The sequence below is a fragment of the Silurus meridionalis genome, chromosome 3 (genome assembly GCF_014805685.1).
Source record: "Silurus meridionalis isolate SWU-2019-XX chromosome 3, ASM1480568v1, whole genome shotgun sequence".
Lineage (NCBI taxonomy): Eukaryota > Metazoa > Chordata > Actinopteri > Siluriformes > Siluridae > Silurus > Silurus meridionalis.
In genome coordinates, this window is record NC_060886.1 from 20148016 (window position 1) to 20172607 (window position 24592).

General features: G+C 36.8%; 1 protein-coding gene across 3 annotated transcripts in view; it reads left to right on the top strand.

Annotated features, from left to right (window-relative positions):
* Nucleotides 1–3353: 3353 nt before the first annotated feature.
* slc4a10b (solute carrier family 4 member 10b) overlaps nt 3354–24592 on the top strand; it is a 53048-nt gene continuing 31809 nt past the window's right edge. The window contains exons 1-3 of one of the 3 annotated variants that reach the window (XM_046841252.1): nt 3354–3552; nt 8778–8807; nt 21414–21495. In XM_046841252.1, coding sequence (XP_046697208.1) covers nt 3505–3552; nt 8778–8807; nt 21414–21495 — 160 coding nt within the window. In that variant the 5' untranslated portion in view covers nt 3354–3504. Of the gene's footprint in view, nt 3553–8777; nt 8808–11756; nt 11914–21413; nt 21496–24592 lie in introns of those variants that run through there. The other 2 variants (XM_046841273.1, XM_046841263.1) reach the window with 2 other exon arrangements.

Sequence of the window (24592 nt, forward strand, 5' to 3'; positions counted from 1 at the left end):
TAATGTTACTTAAAATTTTTAGATGTACAGTAAAGTTCTTAATAATTTTAACTTGCTAATTTTACATTGTTTAAAATGTCCCCATTGAAAAAAATATGAATGCATCCTGAAAGCTCTTACTGTCTACCTGAATGAAGACCCATCATACTGTTCGAAGGAGTACATGGTAAGTTATTTACATTTTTTAAAAACCTATTGTATGTTTCTCTTCAACCATCTCCTCCTTTTACCCTTGATATGTTGGTTATTGTTTTTTTTATACGTGACATTTTTAGGATGTTGAACATGATGACGCAACCACGATGCGCAACACCACCCTGGGAATCTGTCATTGTACATGAAGGGGCAGATGCTACAGACCCTTATGAAGAGGTTGGCATCATCTTTAAGGGCATTTATGTACTTAAAAACTTAAACAATGTGCCAAATGCATGTTCTGTGATACTTGGTCTAATTTACACATTAAACTTGGCTTACAAACAAGATCTGAGATAGATTTTTAAAGTATTTCAAATGTTAATTATGGAGCTAGACGCAAACAAGCTGTCAAACAAGGTCCAGGTCCTGAAAAATAAACTGTTCTTAGGCAGGACACATGTTTTCTCCATAACATTGCATTGTTTGCTGTAGCAGTACAGTATTTGTTTCAGTACTTTGAATAACCGATGCATCGTTAGCTTTTTTCAGTTTCAAAGAAGCACAGATTACAAAATAACACTTGTATTATTATTTGTATTATTGTATTATTATTTTGTAATCATTTTCATTTAAAGGCAGCATGCTTTTATTTTTATTTGGTTTTTTGTATTAAGTGAAGATAAATTAATTTTTTTTTTTATTAAGGCAATTTTAATATTTGTACACATTATTCTTGTAGGAAAAAAATGTGAATAGATTAATTGAATAAACTAATCAATGAAACTAGATTATTTGTTTTGGCTAAATGATAATATACATTTTAGAATAATTGAACTAATTTAACTTAATATATTCAAACAAAATAAAGAATGTTAAGTTGATTCAACTAATCAATTCCTTTAACATTATGTAATGAACTTAAGTTTGCTGAAATATATATTGTTGCAAAGTAAGTACATGGAAATTGTTGACAAAAACAGTGTACCAGTGGAATTTGGGCTACTGTTGGCCGAAGGAGAAGGAAAGGAGGAAGACGCTACAGAGACGGCAGGGAAAGGAGAAGTGGAGGAGAGTGGAGGTTCGGTTGGTACTTTAAATGTTGGTACTATGACTGGTAAAGGGAGAGAGGTAGCTGATATGATGGAGAGGAGAAAGCTAGGTATCTTATGTGTTTAGGAGACCAAGTGGAAAGGGAGTGAGGCCAGGAACAATTGAGGGTTTAAACTGTTCTATCATGGTGTGGATGGAAAGAGAAATGGTGTAGGGGTGATTCTGAAGGAAGAGTACAGTAAGAGGGTAGTGCAGGTGAAGAGAGTTTCTGATAGAGTGATGAACATGAAGCTGGAAGTTGAAGGGGTGATGATAAATGTCATCAGTGCATATGGTCCACAAGTGGGCTGTGAGATGGAGGAGAAGGAAAAATTCTTGCGTGAGTTAGATGAAGTGATAGATGGTGTACCTAGGAATAAAAGATTGGTGATTGTGGCTTTTTGTGGATTTTGTGTGGACCAAAATACAGGTCATAGTCACACCACTGGTCATAATCAGGTGTCTGCTTCAAACCCTTAGGGTCCTCAGTTCGATCCTGAGTTTGGTTAAGTTCTGCAGCCCTGTCTGCATTCCTCTGGGTTCTCTGGTTTCCTTCCACTGTTAAAAGTCTAGGTGTGTGTGTTTATGCCTTGTGTTCAGCTTTCTTGGGATAGCCAAGATAACAGGGGGTATCTAATTCCTCTGGGATACCCAGTTTCCTTCCACTGTTTAAAACCTTCTTACAGATGTATTGGTTATGCAAAATGCCACTAGGAGTGTGTGTGTGTGTGTGTGTGTGTGTGTGTGTGTGTGTGTGTGTGTGTGTGTGTGTGTGCACACGCACGTTCATGCCCTGTGTTTAGCTTTCATGGGATAGCTAAGATAAAACAAAGGACCATCTTATCCCCCTGTCTGCATGAGGTTGTGTCCTTACAGATGAAATGGTTATGCAAACTGTTACTAGGTGTGTGTGTGTGTGTGTGTGTGTGTGTGTGTGTGCGTGTGTGTGTGTGTGACCCTTGGGTCTTATTTGTGGAGCTAATGCGGCTGTAATTAAGGAATTTAATCTAAGACGGCACTACGAGACAAAACATCCGGATAAGCTGCAAAACCGTAATGCAGAGCAGAAGAGTTAAAGAAAAATCTGACATTTCAGCAGACGTTTTTTTTACCAGAGCAAAATTATAACTTTTGCTGAAATGCACAAATTTTATTAACATTTGCAGTTTTGTTTGCAGCATGCTCATATTTTGAATTTGTATAATTTTGACAGGAGATATTTTTATTGAACGCAAAATATTTTAAGTTATTTAAAGTTTATTTTTTATAAAATGGCATAAGAGCAAAGAAATCTGATTGTTTTGATTTGTTATTTTAACGTTTACTTAGAGGCACGCTTTTTATTACATTTTTCAGGGTTTTTTGTGGCATGTTCATATTTCTAACTTGTATAATTTTGACGGGAGATATTTTTATGGAGAGCAAAATATTTAAAGTTAAAGTTGATTTATTCTGGAGTAATATACCTGTCTGTCTTTATTCATATTTATGTTTAAAAAATATTTAGTTTTAGTGTGTTCAATAAATGTTTATCCTGTTTGGCCCACAACCTAAAGTGTGCTTTGAGTTTTGGCCCCTGTGCAATTGAGTTTGACACCCCTGGTCTATAGGATCTTTACGATGTGAGAATGTAAGGTATACAGGAAATCTTTATCTGGGCTCACACATCTCAGGTTATTTTATCTTCTTACACAATCAGGAACAGTTTTAGGTCAGGTTTTCCAGTGTGTATTTATATACTTGTCTGTTATCTGCAATAAAATGAAGAAGAACATATGCGCCATACTGTGTGCTGTGTGATTCTTCCCTGATCAGAAAAGGCACCACAGGCATCTAACAATAGCCAAGATAAAACGATTACTTAGGAAATTAATGACTAAATGAAGGATCAGAACAAAACATGCAAATGAAATGTTAAATCGCTCGATTTTGAAAGACATTTTGAGGTTTTGTGTAGGGGAACCTTCTGTACTGTCATCTATCAATTAATACAGAGCAACCCTTAAAGGGACATTGTATCCTCTAACGTTTATAGTGAGTATAAATGCGTCACAGGGCACTACACACACACACACACACACACACACACACACACACACACACTGTGAGAGAGAGAGAGAGAGAGAGAGAGGAGGGAGGGGAGTTGCAGGGTGATAATATTAGGGTCGGCCTGACTACTAAACATGTGACTACACTGTGTCGATGCGTACCGCGCCAGTGCCGTTTCACAGAAGCAGGACATCTACAGCAGCACAGCCGACCAGCAGGTAAACTAAGATGGACCTGAAGGACCAGGGCGCTCAAATGGAGCCGCTGCTTCCCACGGTAAGATCCGCTTTCTGTCACACACTCCATAAACACTCATTGCGTACATGTAACGCCCATGCTGTCTGTGCAGACCGGTGCGCATTCGCAGTGTGATGCAAATTCATTTTCCTAAAAAAAAAAAAAAGAAAGGAATCACATTTCTATCAAAGACTATCAGGAGAAATGCGGTCTCTCCATTGCCATAAGCAACATGCGCATTTAACATGCGCATTTACAGTCTGCGTCTGATCCCAGGCTCTCAGCTGAAACGTGACTGCATGCTGCGGCTACATGCACTGCGTCGAAACACTCATCTATGACATGTACCTACGAAATACACGAATACTCAAAAGATTTCCCTCCATAATTAGCCATCAGACAAATCTTCTGTTCTGTTAACTTCTCAATCCTGACTAACCTGTACCCAAAGCAGTAGCACGCATTAACAAGTGCTGAACACTTGAAGATGAAGATGAAGTTGATTTATACCTGTACAGCAGAAGCAGAGGAACTTCACGCAGCAGTGATGCCTCAAGCAAACCCACACTCTTATATCAGACTGTTTATATTTATAGATCACTTATTTATAACTATAAAGGTCTTGTAGATTTAATACATTTCTGCATAAGATGCAAGACATTACTGCAGTGGAAGATCTGAATGTATAAGCATCACTCTGAAGACTAAAATATAGGATATAATAATACACATATACTTTATATATTTACTCCAAGATTCCAATTGCACTATATAGAACAGAAATAGAACCAATCTATACATAACAATAATGAATTTGGGTAATTTGGCATTTATATTGTAAAAACTTATGCTGCAGACTGTTCAGGTTTAGATGTTGTCATTAAATAGCCATAAATCAATCTTTGGTACCTGCTTTTTCCAGGCCAGGCTTGTTGTACCATTTAGCAGTCAACGTTCTGATATGGATGCACCTTTTCCCAGTGCCCAGGGTGATTTGGTGATTCTCAACATCCATCACTGTTGCATGATGCAGTATGTCTCTCTGTGAGCTAACTTGGTCCCTGTGACTTTCTGTATACAAAATACAAACCTTGTATCAAGCATGTTTTTATTACTGTGACATATAATTTTAAGAACACAATGGCATTGTTTGAGTAAGGATGAGAACTGTTTCAATCAGAATAAGGAAGAAAATAGTATACAGTACATTAGTAGACAGTGATAAGATGAAGAACATTAGCATTAAGATGGACCAGTTGTGAGCTGAAAGTCTTGTCAAATAATACCATATCAATTTTCTCCTCGCCCCTCGCTGTTTTTTCTACGTTCCTCCATTTTTAATTCTGCTGCGTCTTCTGTGTTTACCTGTCCAGAGTTAAGTGGGTGGTACGTGAGTAATATTGGTCCGTGGGAAACACAGTGCTCAGTGTGTTGTTAAATAGACTAAAATGATTTGCTTAGATTAATTTTTGTAATCGAATTACTCAAGTTATTAATCTATCGTTATAGCCCTACTCTGAATATTTTGTAGTTTGAGGGAATGTGTCTGGAGCAAAGAGTTTCCATTCCATAGAAGTTTGTCTGCTTCTGAAAGTTTTCAGATGTGGCATTTGAAAGGTGAATAGGTATAAGTTTTCTTTCTTTCTTTCTTTCTTTCTTTCTTTCTTTCTTTCTTTCTTTCTTTCTTTCTTTCTTCTTTCTTTCTTTCTTTCTTTCTTTCTTTCTTTCTTTCTTTCTTTCTTTCTTTCTTTCTTTCTTTCTTTCTTTCTTTCTTTCTTTCTTTCTTTCTTTCTTTCGGCTTTTCCCATTAGGGGTCGCCACAGCAGATCATCCGTATTCGTGATCCGCATATTTTGATTTGGCACATGTTTTTACACGGGATGCCCTTCTTAACGCAACCCTCCCAATTTATCCGGGCTTGGGACCGGCACAAAAAGTGCACTGGCTTGTGCAACCCTAATGGCTGGGTTCCCTGACCCGGAATCGAACCCTGGCTGCAGCGGTGAGAGCGCTGAATCCTAACTACTAGAACACCAGGGAACCCTATTCAGTCGTTCATCTTTAAAATATACTTTATTTTATTCACACTCATGTTGGATCTAGAGCTGATTCTAGGAACACTAAATATAAGATGGAAATACACCCTTGATAGAATGCTAGTCCATTCATTTTCACAGTTTGTCTGCTGGTATGATTTTTGGAGGTGAACCCATTGGAAACCCATATAGACATGTTTAAAACATGCAATATTCCATACAGACCACAACCCAAGCTTATTACTGAACTTAGTACACTGTGATGTTAAAATGCTTTTCACAAAATGTACATTTAGAATTTTAGAGACAATATAAAAAAAACAGCAGACCATTTACCTATTTTCATAGTTCCACAGGAACTATACAGCAAAAAAGATCAGTGGCCACAGGAAACATACTTTATGTTTAATAATATCCTGAACTTTATCCTACTTAATGCAGTAATTAAGTATGTACTGAATAATTCATTGGAGCCTTGAAAGCTTTAGATGGGCACAAATTTAGCTTTTAATGTGCAAATTTACTTACCAAACCATTTTTATAGATATATATAATCCATTCTGCAAGGCTTGAGTCAAGCCTTAGCAGTGTGGTTTGTGGGCGTGAGTCTCTCTGTTAAGCCACAATTCGCTCCCACTCAGTCAACCTGGGTACTGAGTTCTTTCAGGGGTGGATGAAGAATAGCACTTTATGACAACAGAAGATGATTGTATGAATATCATTTTTTGAATGATATTTAAACACAAACCCCCTACAACTAATCACTTCCAAGCAGATTTCCCTTCAATATTCATATCAGCTTTAATGTGACAGTAAAAAGATCTTCTGCTGTACTCGCTGATATGTGGGGTCAGATTGCTCTGATGTGGTGCTTAATGCTGACTTTTCCTTTATTAATCATTATTTGGAATAATAAATTAAACTTTTGTGTAACAAAGTAACATGACATTGTTTTAATAAAAGTTTCTTATTAATGAAGAAGGCATAGAAGAGTAAAATATTTTAACATTTAATATTGTATAATATGAAGTAATAGAATAAAAATTCAAATGTAATTTTAAAATACAGAACACATGCATCACTTTCAGTTGAGATAAATTATTAAAAAGGAACCTGAGAAGTATACAAGTACATGTTTATATTTCCAACCAGCAAAGCCATATTTAGCTCCTATAATTAGTAGGTAAAATGATTGCACAAGTAAATTACTGTTTATGGCATTTGAGTTTGTTTTAGTTATACAGTGGGGGAAATAATTATCTATTACCCCTCACAAAGAAATGAACAGTCTAGAATTTTTATGGTAGGTTTATTTTAACAGAAATAGAAAAAAAAAAAAAAAAAAAAAATATATATATATATATATATATATATATATATATATATATATATATATATTCTTTCTATTTGATCGAGTGAAATAAGTATTTGATCCGCTACCATCCAGCAATTATTCTGACTCCCACACACCCAAATTAGTCCTGTCCCTTTAAAAAAGAACTCCTAATATCAACTCATTATGTGTATAAAAGACACTCGTCAAAGAATCAACCTCTTCCATCAAACCTCTCAACCACCATGGTCAAGACTAAAGAGGCTGGAATGGGCTACAAGACCATCAGCAAGAAGCTTGGTGGGAAAGACCACTGTTGGCACAATAATTTGAAAATGAAAGAAATATAAGATAAGTCAGTTGTTCTCGCTCTGGCGCTCCATGCAAAATCTCACCTAATGGGGTAAGGATGATTCTGAGAAAGGCAAGAGCCCAGAATTACGTGGGAGGAGCTGGTGTATGATCTCAAGGGAGCTGGGACCACAGTCACCAAGAAAACCATTGGTAACACACCAAGGTCACTCTGCTCAAGAATGCACATGAACAGGCTTACCAATGAACACCTGAATGAATTAGAGAAGGCTTGGGAGAATGTGATGTGGTCAGATGTGACCAAAATTGAGCTATTTGGCATCAACCCCAAAAACATCATCCCTACTGTCAAACATGGAACCATTCTGCTTTGGGGCTGTTACTCTGCTAATGGAACAGGATGACTTCACCACATGAATGGGGCCATGCACTGTAGAATCTTGGAAGAGAACCTTCTGGCCTTAGCCAGAACACTGAAGATGGGTCATGCTGATGGTCTTGTAGCCCATTCCAGCCTTGTGCAGGTCTACAATCTTGTCCCTGACATTCTTTGACAGCTCTTTGGTCTTACCCATGGTGGTGGAAAGGTTTGAATGGAAGAGGTTGATTCTGTGACAGGTGTCTTTTATACACATAATGCAATGATATTAGAAGTTCTTTCCTAAAGGGAGAGGACTAATTTGGGTGTGTGCTGGTCAGGATTCTTGCTGGTTGGTAGGGGATTAAATACTTATTTTAAATTAATTTATATATAAAATATAATTTTATTTATTTTTTAATACTCTTTCTCTTTCTGTTAAAAATTAGCCTATCATACAAATTCAAAACTGTTCATTTCTTTGTAAGAGGGTAAATTTACAAAATCAGCAGCAGATTAAATAATTATTTCCCCCACTGTATATCAGCTTGTGCAATATGCTACAGATGTAGTTTGCTAGTTCTGTCTAGTGCACTTGCTAACCATCCAATCAAAGGATGTGAAAACGCTGACATTACTGTGTGCCTGCTAGATGGCTGCAGTATAACTGAAGAGAAATCTGATTGGTTGAAGTAACAGCTTCATTTTCATGTACTTTACACTACAGGTGCCTGTACTCTTGATTCTGATTCTTCATGGCAGATTATTTTGACCCTGGAAACACATGATGGCTGAAATCTGATTGAATCGACCAATAAAAGATTAAGATGTAATTCTGTGATTATAATATTATTTAGGCTAGGACAGAAGGGCTTGCTGGCCATTGGGGACCATTGTACTCTTTAATGGACCAGCATAAGGTGTATTCTTTCAGTGTTCCTGAGATCCACCTGTGACCCTGATCATTATAAAGGTTGTTGATAGCAAATAAATGGAACCTAATTAGTTATAATAATCAAAATATAAGGCACTATACACAAAGTAAACTAACTTTATAATGCTGAGAATTTTAAAATGCCAAACATTTCTCTTCATAACAGTAACAGAAATCAGAAACCCTACGTGTACTGGCAAACATGCTTTTATTTGCAAGTGCAGATAAAATGGTCTAATCAGCAGAGGATGAAATTACAGTGTTTGAAAATATTTTTTTTTGTTTTTGCAGGTAATAACACCTTCCAGAGGAAGAAGTGTGGTGAGTTGACCAGTTTATTTAATATTCCTGATGTTTCCTATTTTTATTAAATGTTTTGCTAGAGCAGTAAAGCACTGAAGGCCTTCTCCAAATACTACTTGGCATGTTAACCTATCTTTATGAAAACTGGTGTAAACAAAAGAACATTTACTGCAAATACTAATTTATGTTCATTTATTCTTTACAAAAAATGGTATACAATCTAGTTCTCAATTTAAAGGTGTTACAAATTCTGCACCAAGACTAACCTTATTCAGTAAAAGAAATGTATGTTGTATGTGTTAAACATTTTCCAATTTTTATCAAAGATCCTGCTTACGAACCGTGTACAAGGAACTATACAAATTAAAATAAACATTTAATTGGTCACATACACATTCATACAGAGTTTGACATATAGTGCAATGCTTTATATATATATATATATATATATATATATATATATATATATATATATATATATATATATATATATATATATATACACAGGGTTATTCAAAAAGAATGAACCGATATCATGACGCATTGCTTCAGTTCTCTTGCATCATCATGGATTGAGTCAGTAAATATTTGAAAGATGAGTTATCTAAGTTTTGAATGGCTGCCACAGGGGCGATGTAGTCGCATCGTTCTTCCGGAAACGTTCAGTTTTTTATTTACCCACGTAATTGTGATTTCTCAGGAAAAAACGTTCTAAATTCTTAAGTTCACGAAAACAAATTCAGTTGTCATGCTGCAGAGTGCTTTTCGAAGGCGTTTTGACATTAATCCGCCGATGGTGGTAGAGACTGTAGCTCGTTCAGGCACCTAACAATGGCGACAAAAGGAAGCGGATGGAATTTTGCGATTTGATGCTGGAGATAATGAAAGACAAAACCTTTATTTCACGTTTATATTTTATTGATGAAACGACTTTTCACTTGAGCGGCACAATCATCCGTCACAATGTGCGTATTTGGGGAACAGAGCACCCACATGAAACAGACCAACTTGGAGGTAAACGTGGAGGGAATTATGGTGTTAAATGCTGAAATATAGTCCACAAACAGCATTTTCACATCATTCCCTTTTCTGCAGTCCAGGTGGCTCATCATTGTGTGGAAAAGATGAGCAATGGATCATACAGGTACTATCGGTACTATAAAAGTACATTAATATAGTAAAATGCAATTGGGTGCAGTAGATGTAAGCTGTCTTGATTCTGTCTGAGCAGAGTCTGGAGTTAATGCCTCCAGCTGTCTGGAGCCACTTCAAACTGAAAAGATGGATGGCGCTGTGGTGCAAATTAAGTTAAGGTACTGAAAGGCACAGATCGGTAGAGCTACTGCATCTTCAAAGAGACTGAGTGAAAATCTCTCTGCTCATCTACAGAGTATGGGAACAGGAGATGAGGAGGGCAATAGAGTGTTTTGTCAACATACTTCCTTGCAAATTGTCATGAAATAAAACATTTTACTGTTTAGAAAGTTTGTTAGCTGGGTCTCACTTTACATAGCTCCACATTTTTTATTGTTTCTATTAGGTAAAGTTGCATTTGTACATCCCCTACTGTCAGGCTGTAGTGGAATTAGGGCCAATGCTATGTTTTACAAATAGCTAGATTCTGATTTTGTCTGATGTTTATAGAGGTGCAAAAAGAGGGAGATGGCAATTAATTTTTAATTCGCTCCTTGAAACATGAAATAGGGAGAATTGTAAAGCTGTTATTGAATTGCCATTCAGAGCTACAAAGTAGCTAATTTTCCAGTTTGCAGAATATATAAGAATATAATTTAGGATGCTAGGCATCCTGTGAAAACATAGTACAACATTAAAAATGCTGCATTTTGCCTTTCCTTTAAAGACCTTAGCTTTTACACATGTTCTCAATCCAGTGTTAATGTGTTCATCTTGATGTTACTGTGCGCTGACCTTTTAGTCAAGCTACTGCTTAGCAAAGGTAATCTGGCTTCAGCATATTCACCTTTATAAGTGTCATGTTATATTTGTAGGTGGCTGGAGGCAATCTATGTAAAGTTGATTAAACCTTCTCAGCATAAAACAAACCAAATAAGCAAAGCAAATCAGAAAATACAACAGCAAAATACAGACACACATCAGCATTAGCTCAAAAACAGAAAACTACAGAAAAATCACATTATTGCTGCTGATTAGCTACAGTCTCCATTGGAAAAACGTCGAGCAGGAGTTTTACAATTTTTGCATTAAAATGTTTTCGCAACTAGATAACAAAGTATTTTTTTCATTTTGATAGTTATTTACCATGCCACATGTGCAGTAAGCAAGTAACATTCTAACAGGGCCTTTCATTTCTGCTAAGAAAAATTTTGTTTATTTTGCCTGTGCAGGCCAACATACATCACAGCTTGAAATATGACTGTAATTGAATTGCACTTTCAATACATCTGCAACTTTGGAAATCTAAATGCTATGAGTTGCAAAAGAATTGCTTAAAATACCCATACTGTATAATCTTGTGCTTTATAACCAACATGCAGAAAAGCCTTGAATGACAGATACTGCATTTACCCTGCAATCTGTGAAGCCTCTCTGTGTCTCTATATGTCTATATCTGTACTTGTTCACCTGACCTGCACACTACAGCTATTCTGAGCTGATAGTACTGATAGCTGTATGGAATGGATTGCACAGAATTCAGATTGCTTTGCTCTATGCCATTATAGAGGACTGTTATATAAACGAGTCTGACAGAAGAGCGACGCAGAAGTTTTGGATGATTCTTGGATTGGTTGCGGGGAGAAACTCCCATAGTGTCCTTGGGAAGGAGGAGAGCAGAACTGAATGTGACAGAATGTAGGTGGTTTCCTGTTTAAAGCCCCTGACTTTATGATGACAAGAAAGTGAGAAACAAGAAGAGAGAGAGAGAGAGAGAGAGAGAGAGAGAGAGAGAGAGAGAGCGAATATGAGCCCTGTAGATTAATATCTTCGATAAGATGGTGTGCCAGACAATGTGAAGCCACTCCAGTTCAGGTGTTGCAGTTAGGTGGGGCACAGACTGTACATCCGCTTACACAACTGTCTGATCTGACTGTCTGTCTGCTTGGCAGTCATGAGTTTGGACCTCTACGGCAAGCTCCGTTCACAGGTATGTTGATACTACTGCACTTAATCCCAGAACTGACTGTGCTTTTTTGTATTTGTCTGGCATTTTACTTTTGCCAACATTGTTCAGTACATAAGGCCGTTTGCTCATGTTGAGAAAGATTTGTTCCTTCAGTTTAGCTCTGTGTGCCATTTAACAGTGCAGTGACCTACAGTAGCCTTGTGTGATATACAGCAGTAGTGTCTTGTTGCAGCCTCTTTGTACTGCATTGCACTGGTCATATGGAGCACTGCACTGAGAGCAGACTGTAATAGCACATGGAGAGGCACTAATACAAAGCTGTTTTCCTGTATGCTTTCATCCAGCAGGCACTATTTAAGAGGCTTTGTCTATGGGTGCATCAAAGCAGTTGTGAAGTCTGGGTTTTAATTCACTTAACCCTCTCCTTACAGAACATTGTTCAATCTTTTAATAGCCCCTAAGGCTTATAACATGATTGTGTAAATGCATAAAGCTTGAACTAAATTGGGTAAATCAATTCAGTTGTCTACATTCTATGAACTGTCAAAGTGACCTATATTCATAAAGTAGACACGGAGTATATTCCCTTAGATAGAGCACTGAAATCAGTGAGCTCAGTAGTTTTGTCTAACGGCAGGGAAGTTGTCTTAGTCTGTAGCGTACTGTGTGTAGGCTTTGGTCTGTATTTTACTGTGGGTGTGTAGTGTACAGTACCAATTTGGTGGTCTCTTTGTAAGTGTTAGTTTGTAAAGCATTGTAAAGTATAAAGTACTGAAAAATACTGAATTGCTGGTAGTTCTAAGTGTGGGTGTTAATTTGAAGAGCACTGTTTTTTGTATGTAGTGAGTTCACAGTATGTATTGGATTGCAATGTACTGTTTTGTTTGTGGTTGTTTATTACGTTTATTTCTTTATAATTCTAATTCTGGTTCATTCTAATTGACACAAATTAGTAACAAGTGTAATTTAATTGTCTGTAGTATGGGTATTGATCTTTTGGGAACTTTTTGTAGTCTTTAGATTGTAGGGAATTGGGTATGGAAGGTCATTCTTATAGAACTGAATATAAGTGTTGGTCTGTAGAATACTGTGTGTAGGTTTTGGTCTCAAAAGAACTGAATTATTTGATTTGACTTTAGAGTATTGAATTTAAATGTTGGAATGTAGTGTAGTTTTGATTTTATTGCATTACTGGATGTAGGGGTTGATATTTAAAGAATTGACTTTAGATGTTTTTTGTTAGAGTACAGAGATTGATTGTTGTACTGACTTTATCAGTACTTAACTTCTGTTGAGGATTGACTATAGCGATTGGTCTGTAGAGTACTGTAGCGTGTATGTGCTGGTCTCTATAGAGTACTGAATTGAAGTACTGGTTGGTCTGTATCATTTTGAGTATAGATGATCATAGTGCTGATCATAGGTTTAGGTTTAATAATTATTGGGTTGATCTAACAAACCAGTGAATATGTGTGTTGGTCTGTAAAGTACTGGACTTATTTAAAAGGCAAAGTACACAGTTGGTTTGTAGATCACTGAGTACTGTTATTAGTCTGTTATAGCTATGAATGAATCTGTATGATTGCGATTTAATTGTCAATTAAATTGAATGTTTAAGGTTTCTATATTGCCAATGAACAACCAGTTTTTTTATTTTATAAAGTACAATGGAGAGCTACAAAACAGCTGTTATGGAGAAAACCACCTCAGGAGTGAAAGTAGTAGTAAGCATACACTAATGACAACAGATGCCATCATGGATACTGAATGATGTTCCAGGATTAACAAAGGAATGCATTCATGGAATTATTTTATATACAAATGCATAATGCAAAATCATTTAAATTATGGGAAGGCCTGTTTCAATTTGATTGACAGGATCTTATTTAAGACCATCACTGTTCTTCTGATCATACATTTCCTCAATAGTTATTTCAGTATAGTGGCTCTGGCAAAGCAAGCACAGAACTATTTATAGGCAGAAATAGTGTCATCGATGTCCTCACCTACAAACAGTTTACACACACACACACACACACACACACACACACACACACACACACACACACACACAAGCACACTGTCTTACTGTCCTTGCGAGGACCTTCCATTGACGATCATTAATGCAGCTGATTAGTGCTGTGATGGATTCTCAAGGTCTGACCACCACCTTATATTTCAATCCTTGTGTTTAAAGTCTTTTTTTAAAGTATGGATATGAAGTTTGGATATTTCTTTATGGTTACTGATGGTTAGGTAGATTATGGTAAGGTAAATATAGCTCTAGTATTAATTAGCTACAGTAATAGGCCAGTGAAACATATGCCCTTATGAACATGGTAAGAAAAACATTGTTATATAGGATGTTTTCTACCTAGCAGTGTTAGAGTGGGCTGAAACTGTGTCACAATTTGCAGTAGCCTCATCCATCACACTTTCACTACAGGATAACACTTATTGCTTTCTCATCCCATGCTCCGTTTAATTTTCTCTCTCTTTCTTTCTCCATTTCACAACACATAACACTTCTCATCAGAACTGATGTTTTTGTGAACTTGCCCGAAATGCGCTCTTATTTGTAATGACAGTGTGTCCTATAGATGTTTAAATACTAGTGTGTATATTTCTATGTCTCTATGTGTGTGCAATGCCATGTGTCTGCAGGAGAGCACTCACTGGCTATAGCTGAAAGGATTACACAGTGGGAAAGTGTGTAGGACATCATTGAAAAAGGACACTTCTCCAACATGTGAGCACAGGGGAGGAGGAATAAAAGGATTAGCTCTCACACAGATTAAATGACATTAAATTTTTTATGGCATGCAAAAGCCATATGGCTGAATGAAAGCCTCTATGTGTGTGCATGTGTGTGTGTGTGTGTGTGTGGGGGTATGTGTGGGATGCATCGAACTGTAGGCCTCTCATCCTTTAAGAAAGTACAGTGCAGTTAATGTAACTACAAACTGTTGTGTCAAAGCCACTTTTATAATTCTAGATAAGATAGATAGATAAGAAAATCTAGAATATAAAAAATGGACATAAATCAGAGAGACATAATACACATACTGTACACACTGAACAAAAAGCTATGCAAAAGAAAGCAATAATGATAAAATGCCTCACATGTGGGTGAGGGGTTGTTCTATCAATAAGCTGAGAAATGTATAGTAAGAAATGTACTCACTGTAAAATGTGGAAACCTGTCAAATTAAAAATCAAGTATGTTTGTTGAAACGCCAGTTACAGATTCTCACTTTACTGTTATAATAACCGTCACACTTTTATAAAAGCTCTCCAGGAAATTATGCATGTGGATGTGTGGATTTGTGCTCATTCAGACACAAGAACATTAGCAAACTCAGGCACTGATGTTGGATGAGCAGTGATCTAGTTTTTTTTTTAATGTTCACTGGGGTTGAGATCAGGGCTTGTGCAGGACACTTGAGTTTTTCCAGTCCAACCGTGACAAATAATGTCTTTATGTGTATTGTTTAGTAGACATGGGTATTGTCAGACTGGAATGGGTTAGGGCACCAAAGTTCCAGTAAAGGGAAATATTAATACTACCCATAAGCCTGGGTGTGATGGTCAGGTTTCTATATACTTTTTCTAATATGCTGTATATAGTGACAGATATACATGTACATTGCGTCTTAGTCAGCACGTATGTGTGTGTGAGTGTGTGTATTTCAGCATTTCCTTACCATATCTCTAATTCACCAGTAGTGTACATACTTTACTATACTATAGTACACATACTATGAACAAGAATGCATTGTGCATTGCACACACTAAGAAAAGACATAGAATGCTCCTCTGGATTTTATTCAGCAGCAAAATAAAGCTTAATTTTAACTTGTCTATATGAATTTCATCTCACAAAGAAGTTAAAGCTTTCTAAACACTTTCTAATAATCACAGGGTGATGGATGCTTTGGAAATCTTTTAAAATTTAGTTGATATGTTTTTCAGCACTTACATTGCGAAAGCTCATTAGTGTAAAATTGTTGGTATTTATTACTTTATTGCCCGACACCCTGAAGTAATACTGTGGCAGGAATTTACTTGGATCAGTTTCAGAAGGCAGTGGAAACACATCTCTCAAGTAAATTAAGGTTATATGTATTTAAATGGGATGGTAACAAGTACAAATTCTTTTTGATAAGAAATATGTATAAAATCATTATTTAAAAGAGAAAACATTGCAGTCAATTAGATGATTCTGATGCAGAAGATCTTACTGTATAAAAATGTGCAGTATTAAACTATTGGACAGGATGAGATGCAGGCTGTGTGAAGGAGGTATGGGTACAGCATGGCAGGATGTGAGTCAGCACCTGTATTGTGTGGTTTGCTGGTGGACACAATGCACGTTGGGATTACTATTTAGGATAATCTTTTACCTACAGAGGTATGTTTTAATAGGCTGCTTTGCCATGTAATTTCTACCTCTGCGCTTTTTTTAAACTCAGCACTATGTGTGTAAATGTGTGTACTTACAGTGTCTCTGAGTTTTAGAGGGCTCCACAGGGGATCAGCCAGGAGGAAAATTATGTTTAAATAGTGCTCATGAGTGCTTGTGAGTGCCAGATTTGCATGAGGCATGATAACGAGGGTTTCTGAGGACAGTGCCAATTTCTAGTAATACTAATATTTGAAACTGGGGTAGATAAATTCCATCTTGTGTCAGTCAGAAAAAGATGGATTGCCCTATTGCTTCTGGTTCCCCTTAATATGTTCTTGTCACGTTATCTTAATTTTTTTTTTCTTGCCACTGTTGCTTCTAGTTTTCTCATTAGGGATCTGAATCTGCATCCAGATTTCTGTAAATCTGGTTTGTTGAAAGCACATTAAAATCAAATCAGCTGTATGATTGACTGAATTGAGGTGGCATTAGTAGATTGTCGCAAATTCTGGCTTCATACACCGAGTGTTTTAGGCTTCTAATTTACCTTAACCTTCAGCAGCGTAAAACAGTATCTAAAAATAAATGGAACATTACATTGAATAGAATTGAGGGGATAAAGGGGTTACGTGGTGTGGCAGAATATAGCTATTAATTATGTAGTGTGGCAGAATATAACTATGAATGTATACCTATTAGGCATATCAGTTTGACATTATAACATTATGTTTGGTGAAGTAAATAACACTGCTTATTTCTTCACCATGGCACCTGTTAGTGGGTGGGTATATTAGACAGCAAGTAAATATTCTGTCCTCAAAGTTGATATGTTAAAAGCAGAAAAAATGGGCAAGCGTAAGCGTATTTGAGCGAGTTTTGATGACGGCCAAATTGTGATGTCCAGACGACTGGGTCAGAGCATTTCCATAACTGCAGCTCTTGTGGGTTTTTCCTGGTCTGCAGTGGTCAATATCTATCAAAAGTGGTCCAAGGAAGTAACAGCAGTGAACCCGCGAAAGGGTCATGGTCGGCCGAGGCTCATTGATGCACATGGGGAGTGAAGGCTGTTCCGTGTGGTCCGATCCAACAGACCAGCTGCTGTAGCTTAAACTGCTGAAGAAGTTCATGCTGTTAATGCTCAATGAGTCACGACTGTTTTAACAGCAAAAATAGGACCAACACAATATTAGGCAAGTGGTCATAATGTTATGAATGATCAGTGGCCATAAAGTTATGTCTGGTCTGTGTATATAATAATTACTATAGACATTGCATCGGTTTCTTTTTTTACAAACTACTAGGGCTGCACGATTAATCGAAAAATGAATCACGATCTCGATTCATACATACATTCGATGTTCTTTTTAAATGACGGCGATTCACGTGTATATATAGTATTGCTGCATTCACGTGTTCACGTATTTACTTACAACAATCTAAGATGCTATATCAGTCAAACTTACTCACACTGTGTAAAACCAAACCCTATTTATTCACCAATCAGACCCGATCGTTTCTCTCCTCCCTCGTCCTTATTTGCGGCGTTCTGCTGTCACTCACGTGACGTGTATCAAAGCGGCAGACCCGAATACATTGGTGGATTTAGAGCGGTAACATAACTTGGTGGATTTAGAGCGGTAACATTGGTTTCATTCAAAAGAGAGGAAAAAATGAGCGCCAGTTCGGAAATTCCTGGTGGCGACGATGCAGCAACATTGGTAACGAAAAAAGGAGCACATTGCACCGTGTGGAATTTTTTCGGGTTTAAACCTGACGATGATGCGCAACGAGTCGTAATCTGTAAGCAGTGCTTTGGCATTGTGGCAGCCCCGCAAGGTAACACCACCAATCTCTACAACCACCTCAGACGTCACCACAAAATACAGTACGAGTTAGCCATGAAAGACAAGGGAGCCACACCAAAAAATACCAGCCGCCAGACCACACAAACTTCAATAACTCAGACATTACACGGTGCATCCCCATACCCCTCAAGTTCCCAGCGGCACAAAGACATAACAAACGCCATCGCTTATCACCTAGCTAAAGACATGGCTCCTATAAACACTGTTGAAAACGAGGGATTTAAGGCAATGATAAAGACTTTAGACAAGCGCTACTGTCTGCCCTCTCGCAACTATTTTTCATCTGTTGCGTTGCCAGGTCTATATACTCAGTGTCGCATGACAGTCGAGAAAGAACTGCAAAATGCAAATTACTACTACTTTTATTATAACTGAAAATCCTGTGTAGCACTGTTTTTACTTGAGTGCAATAAATGTTTTGGTTGAAAACATGAGAATCGTGTGAGAGAATCGTGATCTCAATTCCCATGGAGAAAAATTTTGACACATTTTAGCAAGAATCGTGCAGCCCTACAAACTACCATCAATTATCACTCATTCTGCCACTCATCATTTGTTTCTTTTGATACCAAAATCTTATTATAATCAACTATAACTGCATTAAATAAAATAAGATTTAGATTTTATTAAAATGAGTATGAGTAAGCATTTAACTTGTTCCTGACTTTTGTTCTGTATCTGGCATTGCTAATAAATGGAAGTGAGATGGCATGTGCAAGCTGAATAGTCATGCAAGAGTATAGTAAAATACATTGATTCGCATTGAAAATCACACTTACTGTATATATATTCAGAGTATACAGCAGGTTCACTAGTCGGCGCTATCTCAGGTTTTGTGTCTTGTCTTGTGTTGTCTGTCTGCACTGTCTGTCTGTACTGTTTTTCATCTGCACTGTTGGCACTAGGTTGCACTCGATGCACTTTATGTAGCTTGTTGTTGTTTAGTGTAGCACCAGGGTTCCGGAGGAACGTTGTCTTGTTTTTACTGTGTACTGTGTACCACTGTGTATAGTAGAAATGACAATAAAAGCCTCTTGACTAGACTTGACTTGACTATGGACTTTTTTTTTTTTTTTTTACATATTAGAGATACTAAAAATGATTAACAAATAAATCTGTATACAGACTGATTTAATTAAATCTATATAACTCTATACATGCCAACCATCATTTTAGCTGTGCTGCTTATATTGTTCTTAAACGTTCTTACAAAACAGGAAATGAGCAGCTGACTAAAATTCTATGGATACTGGCCTCTGATGGTTGTCCTGGGCTGTTGTAACATTGCAAACCATGTATTGTACTGTCTGGGCTACTGCTTAGGCTTGATGTAAACTGCAAAATAAGTAAAATAATTCAAGGATAGCAGACTTCCTGGTTACATGCGCTTAAAGAGACTGACCACATGAGTAGCCATGGAAACTGTCTTCGGATATTAGAGGGAGTCTTCATTAGAGAGAGCATCCAAAGCCTACTAACAGGGAATGCAAAAGGTCAGAGGGTATTAGAATGTGTATTCTTTTGCAGTAAGTAAACAGAAAGAGAGAGTGCAGAAATGACCATTATTAGGGTTCTTTTGTTGCTTGCATGCAAGTTACATATTGTTTTGCAGGTTAAGTAATTATGCAAATTTAAGTTATAGCATTTTGAAAATGAATATATAACCATAGCACTGCAAGTAGAGTAACCATTGGCATTGTACCTGGTGAAAATAAGCCTTTTTAATTGTGGAGTTATATCTGCTAAATGTGGGAGGGCATTTACTACTGTTTAATTAGCACTACTTACAGATGGCAGATGTTCCCAGTATGACTGCAGTCTATATATATATATATATATATATATATATATATATATATATATATATATATATATATATATATATATGATATATCCAGCCATGACTTTATTAATAGGTAAGGTGACTACATCCTAATATTTCACAATCAATAATATACTATCAAGACTGCAAACCATACGCCATATATACAGCACATAAATGCTTGTCATGGGAATTATTTCAATCTGTTAAAATGATTATGTGTAGATTGCCAGTAAAATACAATTATGAATGGTAGTGACCTGGTCATAGGGTCTATTAAATACTTATTTTATAACGAACAGCTGTAATTATGGTAACATTATGTTTCTACATGTTTTTTGATGCTAGTGGTCATTTTGTTCTGAATGGTTACTCCAACAGAAATAATGTATTACTCGATTCATGGCGGAAGATTTGATTGTAATGTTTCAGTGTTTTCAATTGCTTTTTATTTATGCCAGAAAATAAGAGATTCTTATTTTTCCCTAGTGAGCCATAATTTTATATTATTATTTTTAATAAGAGTCATGTTTGTCCTATATAAAATGCTACATATTACTCACACATTGACATATACTGGTCAGGCATAGAATTGTGATATTATAACATTATGGCTGGTGAAGTGAATAACTGATTATCTCTTTATCACGGCATCTGTTAGTGGGTGGGATCTATTAGGCAGCAAGTGAACATTTTGCCCTCAAAGTCGATGTGTTAAAATGAGAAAAAATGGGCAAGCATAAGGATTTGAGTGAGTTTGACAGCTCTTATGGGATGTTACCGGTGTGCAGTGCTATCAAAAAAGTCAGTAGCTATCAAAAGTGGTCTAAGAAAGGAACAGTGGTGAACCGGCAACAGGGTCGTTGTCGGCTGAGGCTCATTGATGCACATGGGGAGTGAAGGCGTGTGGTCTGATCCAACAGATGAGTTCCTGTAGCTCAAATTGCTGAAAAGTTTACGCTGTTAATGCTTGAAGGGCCACGACTGTTTTTTTTTTTCAGCAAAAATGGACGAACACAATATTAGGCAGGTGGACATAATGTTATGCCTGATCAATGAATAGTGTCCAGCAGAAGCTTTGTTTGGGAATGTGTGTGTGTTGTTATGAAACAAGTATGAGCTAAGCAGCACATTGCTTGTGTGAATTTCAAAGTTGGATGAGTGCCATGGGACTGGCAGAGGGAGAAAGAGCAAAGAGAGCAGCATGTACCCGAGGATCTGTTACACCCTGACAGTGAGGATCACGGCTGACTGTACTATATTTCTCTCTTTCTCTGTCTCTGTCTCTGTCTCTCTCTCTCTCTCTCTCTCTCTCTCTCTCTCTCTCTCTCTCTCTTTATCTCTCTCTCTCTCTCTCTCTCTCTCTCTCTCTCTCTCTCTCTCTCTCTATCTCTTCTCTCTCTCACTCTGTTCACTTTGTTTTTTCTAGAGAGGTGATGAGGAGGCAGTGGTGGACAGAGGAGGCACTCGTTCAATGCTGAAGGCCAATTTAGAACAAGAGGATCTGGAAGGTAATAACGGTGAAAGTGAAATCTTCATGCACTATGTGGGCAATCCACATGAGAACACTTGCAGACTCACACATTCACACATACATCAGTGCAGAGATGTGAAGGTAAGTGAGAGAATGAGAGAGGGAGAACATGTGTGGGTGGAACGCAAGATCATGCCGTTCCAGTTCAGGCTGACAGCGCACATATATACTTGTGTCTGAGGTGTGTGTGTGTGTGTGTGTGTGTGTGTGTGTGTGTGTGTGTGTGTGTGTGTGCGTGCGTGCAAGTGTTACTCATGAAACATGTATAGACGGGGAGATAATGTGGATGGTACCATGGGGTTAAGAGCAATTCTCTTGAAAAGGAAAAACACAGAAGACGGCAGTAATTTTGACGTCAGCAGAGGAGCTATTTCTGTATCTTGTTCTGTCTCTCTGTGAGACAAAAGCCACACTAATGCTTTTATTTGCACATTTATTATATAAAACATATAATATAATTATAGTATCTCATTTTTGGTTTGGGGAACCACCTTAGCCACCTACATGTATCTGAAATAATGATGTGTTTCTATTTTTGTTACTTTCTGTTTTAAAAGCAGTTGCAGGTTGTATTTGTATACACACAGACATTTTTCCTTTTTAATAATACTTTACTACTAATACTTTAATAAACTATTTGTTACTGTAAAAACTGCCTCATAGATGGGATATTTAATGACAGTATGCTTCAGTATTGTAGCTGCTAGTTGTGCCATGACTAGTCTATCTCTTGCTCTCAATCTCTCTCTCTCACACACACACACACACACACACACACACACACACACACACACACACACACACACACACACACACACACACACACATTGTCTAGTACTGAAGATAGTTCTGAATGTCTTCTGGAATACTGCAAAAAGGAATTCAAAGTGTTCTCTGTGTGCATTTGTAATAGAGTAAACTGAACATTATTTTCTTGGGCACTCAGAAAACTTTACAGATACCCAGCTTCCACTACATTTGGTCATGCTTTATTGTTAAAAAATAAAAGATTTTAATACAACTGTAAGAGTAGCTAGTAAAAGTCATCATTATATGTGCTTTTAAACAGCTATAATTCTTTTTGTACAATTTATTGGATTTATCCAGAGGTGGCAAAAGTACACACAAGTACCTTTTTACACTACAACTACCTTTACTCAAGTAGAAGTAAAGATACTCATGTTTTAAAAGACTGGTAAAAGTTGAAGTATTGACTATACTTTTTTACTAAAGCTAAAGTAAAGAAGTTTGAGTAGCCATTAAAAAGTAGCCATTACTACTACCTGTTTTAGTGTCACATTGGTAACTGGACTTGTTTTATTAGTATTAGGACTGACAATCGATCAAAGTATTTAATCGGGATAAATTGCATGATTGTTATGAGTTAACTTGCGATTTATCACAACTTTTGAATCTGTTCTAAATGTACCTTAAATTAATACTTTTCACATTTTTAGTATATTTTAGACAAATATTAAAACCATATGCAAATGTATGTTTATTGTGAATGAGCGGGAGGGCAGTGGAGTGATGCGGTTGCAGGGAAAAGAGGTCATAAAGGTGGATGAGTTGAAAGTATCTGGCATCAACTGTGCAAAGTAATGGAGAGTGTGTTAGAGAATTGAAGAAAAGAGTGCAGGCAGGGTGGAGTGGGTGGAGAAGAGTGACAGGAGTGATTTGTGATAGAAGGGTATCTGCAAGAGTGAAAGGGAAAGTTTATAGGACTGTGGTGAGACCTGCGATGTTGTATGGTTTAGAGACTGGCAGTGGTGGAGCTGGAGGTAGCAGAGCTGAAGATGCTGAGATTTTCATTTGGGAGTGATGACGAAAGACAGGATTAAAAACAAGTTTATTAGAGAGACAGCACATGTAGGACGTTTTGGAGGCAAGGTGAGAGAGGCCCAATTGAGATGGTTTGGACATGTGCAGAGAAGAGACGAGTGAGGGAAGACATGCAGGTAGTTGAAAGAAGCAAATGTAGAGGACAGGGTATGGAGATGGATGATCCGCTGTGACGACCCCTAATGGAAGCAGCCAAAAGAAGAAGAAGATGCAAATGAATGTTAATTATTAGTGAAACCATACTCAACATAAAGCATGAAGACAAAATTTTCTTGTTAATGTTTTAAAGTAATTATGTTGTTTTAAATTACGGAAATCAAACAGAACCATTGCTATGTTTCCACACGGATGGTTAATGAGGTGATACTGAACCTCTTCTAATTTTCATACGGGTTACATAATCAAAGAATATTTGTTCAAGCTTTCTATTTATGTATTTATTATGTCTGTGAGGCAAGTATTTACTGAGTTTCAGGTTGTTTTATTTATGTGTCTGTGAAGAGAGATGACAGAGAAAGAGATAGCAGAGAGCGCCCCCTGTCTGTTTTCTTTATTTTACAAAAGCACAGCATTTTGTTTTTATTATGCATGTATACAAATGAAATAAAACCCTTTACAGATTCAAATAATGTATTGCTCTTATCAGTACAATCACAAAAGTCAGAATAATTTAAGTTCATTTCGGCATTATAAGGAAAAAATGCGTTTTTTGTCAAACCCAAAGGGGTTCATTGTGTGCATAATAGCAGATTTTTACTGCTTGATTTGAGTAAAACATTTGTTCACTGAATACATTTTTTTTTTTTTTTATTGGAATTTATTAAATTTTTTATATCTGAGTAAAGAAAGAACGTCGTGAATAAACGGGTGTCAAGCTAAAGGTTTTAATTCCGCCTCTTTTAAATGTATTTATTTATTTATACTTTTCATAAAAATGGCCAAACAGAAATGTGCACTGCATTAACAAAATAATACATTTGTTAATAAAATATGTGCATTTAAAATGAATTTGCATTGACGCGTTCATTTTGATATCCTAAATAATATATTATTACAAAATGAATTTTAAATTTTGTTACCTAATGAATATATCCAGGCTGAACATCCACCATATAGAACACAAGCAAAGAAAAGATGATGATGATCAGGTGATCAGGAATGTCTCTGTTTTCAGTCATGTTTACTTCACTGAATCCCTCTGTCTCATCCCTGATAGCCATACTGCACTACTT